Raw genomic sequence first — 10613 nt, 5'->3', positions numbered from 1 at the left:
GATTTTTGGTTAACTTGCCCCACATGTTCTCCCTCATTTCCTGCCTGATTTGTCACCCTTTATTGGGTGTGTCTCAGTCAGCTCCCTAGATCAGTAGTCAGGGCACTGATCAGGGAATCAGTCAATGGGCTGACTCCCCGATCAGTGCTCTGCCTACTGAACTGGGGAGCTGATTGAGACGCATCCATAGTCTTCTTGTGTCTGCAGTCCTTTGTTGTATCGTTGTCTGATGCCTTTTGTTCCCTGTCGTACTTCATGTTTCCCGACCCTGGTATTGTGTTCTGGTTTCGTTTGGTTTTCCCCCCTCATGGGTTTTGTTTTTGTATTCTTTTATTTTACAATAAATCTACCCTTCCTGCTAATGAGTCCTCGCTCCCTTTTTTTACCCGCTTACCCTTGACATAACGATCCAACTGAGGACTCAGCGGAAGAAGGCCTCGCACCGGCAACCTGTCTCCTGCTCTCTCTGGCAAAGCATACTCCAGCTAGATGCATTGAGTTACCTTCGTCAACGGGGTACTGACCTGAGGGAGTTTGCCCTGGAGTTCAGGAGGGCGGCAGATGGACTGGGATACAATGATGAGGCTCTCAAGGACCTTCTTAATTATGCCCTTGATGAGCCATTTGACTGGTGCGTGATGAGAGGATTGGAGGGAACTAAATTTGAGGCAGCGGTGGAGTTTTCCCCCCTCGTTGGTTTTGTTTTTGCATTCTTTTTATTTTACAATAAATCTACCCTTCCTGCTAATGAGTCCTCGCTCGCTTTTTTACCCGCTTACCCTTGACACTAAACATTTAAAGTTATGAAACTTCACTTTGCCCTCAGCCAAAACGATTTGCCAGGGAACACATGATAGACTCATGAGACCAAAGATCGCCAGTTAGATCTACACAAGACAAATTATATCTCATGTTTAACCACTACAGAGACATCAGAACCAGCGGCTATTCAGAAGGACTAGCCGAGGTAAGGCTGCGTTCTGTGGGGTACATGAACGCTGAGTCCCGTCCCTCCCGAAGCCACAATCTCTCTCAGGTCGTGAGTCTTGTGACTCGTGTGCATATCATCCGCTGGAATTTAAAAACTCGGCGCGAGTAAAGATGGCAGAAGGAGGGCAGTTACAGCAGCGTTTGGTGAGCAAAAAAGGTAAAACCAACTCCGTTGTCTGGGAACAGTTTGGCTTCGAGGAATCAGACGACGAGCAGAAATGCTACGTGCAAGATTTGCTACATGGTAGTGGCTGCAACGCAAGGGAACACCACGAATTTGTTTAACAACTTGAAAATTAAACACAGAGTGACCTATGACAATCTAATATAGAAACAAAAACTGACGAGAGCAGGGGTGCCGTGTAAACGTCCTTTTTTTCCTTCATATTTTTCAAATAATTCTGTCTTTGTAAACTTTGTTCAATGCATGCGAGTGCTGCCATATTTTCGAATATGACCAGTCATTTTCGCCGTCATCACCCGGGTTTAGTGCCAGAAGACGCGAATGAGAAGTAGCGCGCGCTCTTGAACGGACAAACTCACACAAAACGTATTTCAACGTCCATCTTGATGAGTATCCTAGCAGACATAGTCTGTATATGCCTTAAGTAAACTTTATACAGTCGATAAAGACGACGCATATCCGAGCATTAGGTCTTAAAGGGGCAGTAGCCTTTACTGCTGTCTGTTTAATGTCAAACAAAAGACAAGGACATCACTCACCGCTCTTGATTGAATAGCTTTTGTAAGTTTAATAGGATTAATCTTTAATTTATGCACTCAAATATGCAATGTTATTTTACATTTGATACATTTCTGTACCTGAAAATTAATGTTAGACGTACCTGAAAAACCATAAATCTTATTTATTTGTGGTTATCATTTTTACTTGAATACTTTTATACTTTGATTTGAATATATGTTATATTATTTATTTTAATAGTTCAAAAAGTACAACAAATGTTACAATTTCAATTGAATTGTTGAAAGGTGTCTTTTTAATAAATGCAACACATTCCCAAAGTCATGTGAAATAATCGTGTTACATAATCGTGATTTCAATATTGACCAAAATAATCGTGATTATGATTTCGAATCGAGCAGCCCTAGATCAAGGACACATCCGGGGATTTGAACTGTATTGGCTAGATGTGAACTTTCAAATGAAACAGTATTGGCGTTTCACAAGAACACGAGTACAGACAAGAACGCATAGAGAAACGGCCAAGGACTGACCATCAACAGAGGAAACAAAGGGTAACCAATAAATAAACTAGAGACACGGGTGCAAATCATCTTTAACCAAGGAAACAAATGAGGAAGAAACACAGGAAGTGAATATTCTTAGAATGAAACAAAATACAAACTGAGAGTCCATAGAAGAGATCAAATGAAGAGTCCTTGGAAAACAACAGAAAATGTCAAATGTGACAACTATATCTGTGCGATTATTGATATTTTAATTGATCCACAGCCCTATTAACTAGATACAGTCAAACAGTCTGACTGTACAAATGTCTTAATTGTGGTGTTTTTCAGACTCACCTCATATTTGTTGGGTGCCACAAAGTTGAGAGCTTCATCAGGATCATAGAGGATGGAAAATGCCAACTCTAACACTTCCTACAAACACAGCACGGTTAAAACAGCGTGTTTAGTCAGGGAATACACACTCCTGCAGAAACATTAACACACTCCAGATTAACTAGTCCTGATATACTGTGTTCACCATGCTTTAAGCATCTGTGAGCGTTCAGTAAACAAGTAACCAGATTTACAAATGGTGATATTAATGTGAAATATAATGTAATATATGTACAGTAGACCTGAAAAAGAGACATCTGCTGTAAGTGTGAGACTGTTAACCAACTACTTCTGATTTCCCCGTGTTTACAATACATATTATTCCAACCCAGCAAACAGGGAACATTCTCAGAACGTTCTGGCAATGTTCTCTCCAAGTTATGAACAAGCATTCTTCCAAAAATTATAAGAGAACAAAGTTATCTGGGCCCGTATTCATAAAGATTCTAAGAGTCCTCTCAGAAAACTCCTTATTTAGCTTAAAAACTTTTACGTAGGAGTCTTAGCTTAAGAGCTATTTGGGACCGATCTGAGAGCAACTCTGAGCAAGGAAAATACAAAAACTTTTATCTTAGTGAAGAGCCGGGGATGACCCCGTTGCTACGTATGACACAGTCTTTTGAAGACTGTGATTGGTTGGTTGTCCAAAAAGGGGGAAAAAGGAGCGCTTTTAAGTATAGGGTCTATTCTAAGCCTTCACTTTGAAATTACAAGCACAAATTGTCCTATTTTACCGTTCTCTCTCACTCTCACACACACACACATTATATATATGTATATAAATACTAGTGGTGTCAACAATAATCGATTCGGCAATGCATCGCAATGCGGGGCATGCACGATTTAGCATCGATGCGGCTAAGTGCCATAATCGATTATGTCATCGTTTATTTTCTGGCCTTGAGTTGGACAATAAAGTTGTGAAGTTTCAATTACTTCCGGGGTCATAACAACAACAACAATCAAGATGGCTGAGGCGGAGGGAGATGACTGATTAATTAAAACACTTATGTTCACTGCTGCAAAAAGTCGGCTGTTATTATTGCTCTATTTAATTTCAAATGGTTCTAAAGCAGAGAAGAGAAACATTTCTCATTCAAAACATTGAAAGCAGTGATTTATGTTTTCTTTTTCAGGTTTGAAAATGCCATATCCAATACCCTGTACCATTCAATTTTATTTTATTTAATGACATTTATGTCAAAGATACAGGAGAGTGATAATACACACATAGCAGCCAATACAATCTGTTGTTCAATATCTGACTGCTTGTATTGCCTCATGACTGATTAAAAATTTGCCTTGTTGTGTGCAGTAGAATTTTGATGCATCGCAATTAGGGTTGGGTATCGTTTGGGTTTTTTTCGATTCCGGTGCCAAACCGATACTTTTAAAACGGTTCCGGTGCCTAAACGGTGCCTGAACCGATACTTTTTTTTTTTTAAAAGGCCACCAAACGAGGTGGATGACATTAAATGGCTTTTTATTTATTTATTTATTTATTATTTAAATTGAACCATTTATTAAAAGTTTAATGTATACTTAAATGTATGAATATAAATAAATACAAAACACAATTTACTTATTTACAAATTATAATTGACATATTTACAAATTCACAGTAAAACCTAAGCCACCCAACTACAACAAGCCTAATATAACTCTAAACAGTTACAGTAATAACAGCAGTCGTCTGTATTCTTGCTCTGCTACAAAACAGCTTCGAGCTTCAGCTTTATTTTGAAATATGATCATATTCTCTGGCTAAATATTTTAGAACACATCGCCTTAATGTTTCCATGGCGACGCGTCATGCTTCTCACATGACGACACACAGCAGCCACAATAGCGCTGACAGCTCAGCTGTATCGGGTTTATTTCGTTTTTTCTTTTTATTCAAAATATTCACAAACTTCTTAACTGTGTCACGAACTATCTGATGTTCAAATGTGTGAGTGAATGTGTGTTAGTTGATCTATAAAGCGCAATGGGCGGCGCCATGTTAGTTTGCGCCTCAGAATCGGATCTGTCGGATTTACAACACTTGAGTTCATTCTCGTCTCACGAAATACATGAAAGTAAGTGACCAGTGAACTGGAAGAAGAACAGAGAAAACTATATAGTTACTATATAATGTGCATTTATCTGATGTGAATAAAACACGTAACGTTAGTCAAATTATAACCGTCTGAAAGGATTGTCATAGCCGCTTTCATAGACATCAGTGTGTGTTTTTTGCTAGTAGCCTACTTATGAACATTTAAATGTCTGAAACCTGAAATAAACATGATGTCGTTGAAAACACTGAATAGTTGTCATGAGTTGTGATGTGACCAGCGCTGAGCGTCTGTCTCTGGCTCAGCCAAAGCGCGAAAGCACGTTTGAATTTTGGCACCGAAATGAGGAACCGAAATCTGCGTTCTGATTCGGTCCGGTACATACCGGTTATATAAGTACCGGTGCCATATTGGAACCGGATTTCGGTACCCAACCCTAATCGCAATGCATCGTAGAATCGAATTGAATCGTTACCTGGTGAATCGTAATCGAATCGAATTGTGAGGGCAGTCCCAATGCACACCCCTAATAAATACTTTTATTATTTACCATGCTGTTAATTTCCTATAAGGTATTTGAATGGCTTAGAATTGTTCCACTCTTTCCAATTACACTGATTGCCGGCATGTCTATTAAATTGGTGGTTTGAAATTTGGATTTAATGTAACAAACATGATCCCTGCACGATCTAATCTATAGCGTCTTATTAAGTCACTGTCATCCATTGTCTGCAACACATTTCTTCTCCCTCTTCGTCTTTCTGCCATTTTCTCCGCTGCTAAAGAAACTCTTAAGCCTCTTAAAAGTCCTCGTCCGTGCTCCTAACAAATTTGCTTTCTGAATTACTTTTTTCTTTACTAGGATTTTTTAGTTAATTTTTAGAGTAAACGCCCACATTTCTACGAATTTTCTTAGAATTTTGTCACTAGAAACTATTCTTTGCATTAAGATTCTTTATGAATACGGGCCCTGGTCTTTAGTGGATTGGAACTCCTCTTTTGGATACAGTATATCATAACTATAGACCTATTTCTAAACTGCCTCTTATCTCCATATTTCCAAAAAAGTGGTCTACTCACAGCTCTACTTACATTTGAATACTTTTAACATCTTAGACACATTCCAGACGGGCTTTAGGACCTTTTACAGCACGGAATCTGCATTGCTTAAAGGAACACTCCACTCTTTTTGAAAATAGGCTCATTTTCCAACTCCCCTAGATCTTACAGATTTATGAAAGAACCGCTCATTTGGTCTACTGCAGGGCTCTACGCTAACATTTTAAACCACTCTCCCCTAAACCGTTGAGTTTTACCGTTTCCGAATCCGTTCAGCCGATCTCCGGGTCTGGCGGTAGAACTTTTAGCATAGCTTAGCATAGTTCATTGAATCTGATTAGACCGTTAGCATCTCACTCAAAAATGACCAAAGAGTTTCAATATTGTTCCTATTTAAAACTCGACTCTTCTGTAGTTACATCGTGTACTAAGACGGAAAATTAAAAAAATTTCTAGGCTGATATGGCTAGGAACTATTCTCTCATTCCTGCATAATAATCAAGGAACTTTGCTGCCATCCCATATGTGCAGCAGGCGCAATGATATTATGCAGCGCCTGAAAATAGTCCCAAGCACCCTGCTCAAGCAGGTAGTCACATTGGTTATGTTGATAGAAGTTAGCCTATTTTCAGCTAAGTTGATTATGATCAAGTTGTTCCCAAGTTGTTACCAAGTTGGGCCCTATTTTACCGATCGGAGCGCATGGTCTAAAGCAGGGGTCTCAAACTTGCGGCCCGCAGGATGATATTTTGTGGCCCCCTTCTTGACATCAAAGTTTAGTGTTAGTGCGGCCCGCGCGTTGCTCTGAAAAGCACCTTTTTGCTGAGTCGTTGCGTGTGCAGCGCTTGCCGCCTCCTTTGTGTGTGTGTGTGTGAGAGAGAGAGAGAGAGGGAGAGAGAGTTGGCTCGCCCCTCCCTCGTACAGTATAATTGGTTGACACCGCGTGATTGACAGGAACAAACGAACAAAGCTGATCAGACAGTTGAAACAAATGTGGTCTATCAGCGCTCGCCAATGTCAAAATGATTGAGATGGCCAATCAAATCAACGTAGGCGGGGTTTACGTTCTCTTTTGGCTCGTGCACACTGCACAGTCTTCACACACAGACGAGCGCGTCAATCTATCGCTTAATGCCGTTGCGGAGAGAGACTCTATTCTTTTCAGTGAAATCACAAAACAAAATGCAAACGTGTCCATGATCTTATTATACAATCATTGATGAACATCTTTGATATTTATAAAGAAAAACTATATGAGGGCGGATTAGAACCCGTAACCTTTGACACGGTTGACAAAAATTCTACCACCAGACCACTAGAGAATATCGGGACTAATAATATATTTGACGCAAATTAATGTTTACAAATAGTCCCAAAAAGATTATTTCCCAACTAGAATTAGACCTAGAATTTCGCTCACTGTTCTGTTTGACCTGTTTGACCTGTTCTGTTAAGGCTTTGCTGTGAATTAGTCTATTATTTAAAATAAAATTAAAATCATTCATTATTTCATATTACATGATTTAATTTCTATAGGCTATATTTAGTTCAAATTCAGAGGAACAGTTCATGTTCAGAAGAAACATTCATGTTGAAGAACTGTTAATATTAAAGATAGAGAAGATTGAATCAGTTGTGCTACTTTTTTTGGGGATACTTGAAACTCTTTTTATGTGTAATACTTGATGCGGCCCAGCCTGACCCAGAGTCTACCTCCAGCGGCCCCCAGGTAAAATGAGTTTGAGACCCCTGGTCTAAAGGCACTTAGGGAGTGTCCAAATCTACTTTTGCTAGTTTAACGGCGAATAAAAATGGTCTGCACGCCAGGCGCATGAACTAAAAGGGTTGTCCCTAGTCTCTTAATGAGTCATGGGTGTGTTTTGGGCGTAATGTGCAATAAACCAATCAGAGTCTCATCTCCCATTCCCTTTAAAAGCCAGTTGTGCTCACACCATGGTGGATTCACTATTTACATGGAGGAAAGACTGAACGCTTCTCCAGAGAAGAATCCTTTTTATTTTTAATATTTGGCATGTGTGTGTCCTGCTGCACGTCCCTGTGTGTGTAATAAGCCGAGTGTACGCACGTTGTGCACCCGCCTATAGGCACACATTACTAACACACCCTTTAAATACCACAAAAAATACAGCACAGTCAGTTCCTCACAATTGCAACGCGCAACAATGAGCCTGAACACATCTGGTTTTCAGACCAGCACACCGATCGGTGAACAGATGGCGCGAGTGCATTTGCTATTTAAACAACGTGGTGCTGGACGTGAAAATGATAACTGCGTCAGGCTGAAACTAGCAAAAAACACTTGTGTCGTGCCTGGCGTCGCATTGCGCCGGGTGTATGATAGGGCCCGGAGTCAGTATTTTACCTTGTTCTGTTTGAGCGCGCTCTTCTCCTTCATGTGCGGACAGTCTTTCCCCGTCAGCACGGCCTTCATGTCCGACACAGGAACTGTGTGACAGTGACAGAGTTTAATTCACTGTGCGGCACATGCCAATAATACTGAGTGGTTTTATATCGACTCACTCTTATCGGTGAGCAGTTCAAACGCCACTTCACCCTGCGGAGACTCGTCCAGATCTCCGTAGTGAAGGACCTTGTGATTCAACGACAGACGGCAGAACCAGAACTTCTCTGTGAGAGGAACCAAAAATCATCAGACAAACGCGCATTAAATGACGGACGTCGGCAGATGTGAGGTCACGTCACCTTGTCTCCGTCTATTGCCGAGTTTGCGGAAGCAGCTTCCCTCACACAGGCGATTGAGTCGCTGCTGTTTGATCAGCTCCAGAATCTCCGGCTGGATCCGCTCACGGAGCTCACTGACGGTCAACAGAAAACACATGTCAGATCAGCAGATCTCAGTCCTTCAGGTGAGCCTTTGCTCTTTACTCTCTGTTTAGTGGCTCATCTGTGCAGGTCAAGCACAAGCAGCTTCCAAGCAGCAAAATTATGACATGCTAAATAGATTATGAGAATTATGAAAAAGTTGTAATTATGACATAAAAAATCAAAAGTGATGATACCAAGTTCAAGTTATAGGTCATAATTATCTTTTAACATCATTTTAACTTTTCGATTTAGTGTCATAATTGTGACTTTTTAAATCATAATTTCAATTTAGTATGTCAATTTAGACTTTCTCATAATTTTGGCTTTTTCTCATAATATCAAATGAGTCATCATTTTGATATTTTATGTAATAATTTTGACTTTAAATCATAATTTTGACTTTTTAACTCACAATTTAAAATGAGTATATTCTGATTAGTATAATTAGTCATTGTTTCTGCAAAATTTAAGTTTCATGTCATAATTATGATTTTTAAGTAACTTACTATGTCAATTTTGACTTTTATTCTCTTAATTTAGATTTTTTATTCCCATAATTTCAAATTAGTGTCATAATTTATTCTCATTCATGAAGCAGTTTGTCACAACAATGACGGTCGCAATTTTTTTCCTTCAAAAGGCATTCCATTAGCGTGTTAACTACATCAGAGATAAATGAGACCGTCTTGACTCACATTATGGGAGGCGACTGGAAGTCGTCCTGGCTCATTCTCTCTGACTGACGCAGACGCAGGATCTCCGAGTAGCTCAGACTGCGCAGTTTGACCCGCAGCTGCTCCAGTGATGGCGGCTTCATGGCCAGAGCTCTGGTTATCTGCTCACGCACAACTGTCATCACCTGAAACACACACACAGTGTTCACTGACACAAACATACACACCGCAACCCATCCGTCCTCTAGCTGACACACACACACAGTGTTCACTGACACAAACATGCACACCGCAACCCGTCTGTCCTCTAGATGACACACACACTCACACACACGCAGTGTTCACGGACACAAACATGCATACCGCAACCCGTCTGTCCTCTAGCTGACACACACTCACACACGCAGTGTTCACGGACATGCACACCGCAACCTGTCTGTAATCTAGCTGATACACACACTCACACACACACAGTGTTCAATGGAACCCGTCTGTCCTCTAGCTGACACACACTCACACACACAGTGTTCACGGACACGCACCTGCACACCGCAACCTGTCTGTAATCTAGCTGATACACACACTTACACACACACAGTGCACACCGCAACCCATCTCTCCTCTAGCTGACACACACTCACTCACACACACACACAGTGTTCACTGACACAGACATGCACACCGCAACCCGTCTGTCCTCTAGAGTCTAGATGACACACACACACACACACACACACAGTGTTCACTGACACAAACATGCACACTGCAACCTGTCTGTCCTCTAGCTGACACACACTCACACACGTGCAGTGTTCACGGACACACACGTGTACACTGCAACCGTCTCTCCTCTAGCTGACACACACACACACAGTGTTCAATGCAACCCGTCTGTCCTCTAGCTGACACACACGCAGTGTTCACAGACACACACGGGCACAACGCAACCCGTCCCTCCTCTAGCTGACACACACTCACCTTGTTAAAATCTTCTGCAGTGGCCCTCATTTCTTTCCATGTCTTGTTGAGCAGTTGTATGCAAACACAGAAGAACTCTTCCCAAGCGCGCTCGTGGGTAAAAAACATCGGATGGTAGTCGTTACACCCTTCATTCGCTGCAGAGACAAACAAGTTTACTTTTGCATTTCATCACAGAAATACACACACTGTACTAGAAACATTTGTCACTTTTTAAAATGTAACAAACCTGAATTTAGAGTGACATTGATGGTTGTGTTTACATTTGATCACTGTGATTCGATCAAGCATTCAATCAGGACACTTATCGGAAACTCTATATCCCGCCTAATATTTAAAATACGTCTGTAATGGAAAATGACTCCGGTGCAGTCGGCCGTAAGCGGTGGGGATTCTTTTAAAAACGATTTTGTTTTTAGACCAC

At 40.9% G+C, this 10613-nt stretch overlaps 2 protein-coding genes across 5 annotated transcripts in view; one reads left to right on the top strand and one right to left on the bottom strand.

Annotated features, from left to right (window-relative positions):
* The window catches only part of suox (sulfite oxidase), an 892829-nt gene that overhangs the window by 685609 nt on the left and 196607 nt on the right, over positions 1 to 10613 (top strand). The window lies entirely within an intron of this gene.
* elmo2 (engulfment and cell motility 2) overlaps positions 1 to 10613 on the bottom strand; it is a 48704-nt gene that overhangs the window by 2594 nt on the left and 35497 nt on the right. For 3 of the 4 annotated variants that reach the window (XM_079843754.1, XM_079843755.1, XM_079843756.1), the window contains exons 15-20: positions 10190 to 10326; positions 9233 to 9396; positions 8415 to 8527; positions 8232 to 8339; positions 8074 to 8156; positions 2536 to 2613 (exon numbers count right to left, since the gene is read on the bottom strand). In XM_079843754.1, coding sequence (XP_079699880.1) covers positions 2536 to 2613; positions 8074 to 8156; positions 8232 to 8339; positions 8415 to 8527; positions 9233 to 9396; positions 10190 to 10326 — 683 coding nt within the window. Of the gene's footprint in view, positions 1 to 1720; positions 2391 to 2535; positions 2614 to 8073; positions 8157 to 8231; positions 8340 to 8414; positions 8528 to 9232; positions 9397 to 10189; positions 10327 to 10613 lie in introns of those variants that run through there. The other variant, XM_079843757.1, reaches the window with a different exon arrangement.

Source organism: Gobio gobio (assembly GCF_949357685.1).
Source record: "Gobio gobio genome assembly, chromosome: 19".
Taxonomy (NCBI): Eukaryota; Metazoa; Chordata; class Actinopteri; order Cypriniformes; family Gobionidae; genus Gobio; species Gobio gobio.
Note: the sequence above shows the minus strand (reverse complement) of the source record. Positions and strands in the feature narration are given on the sequence as shown.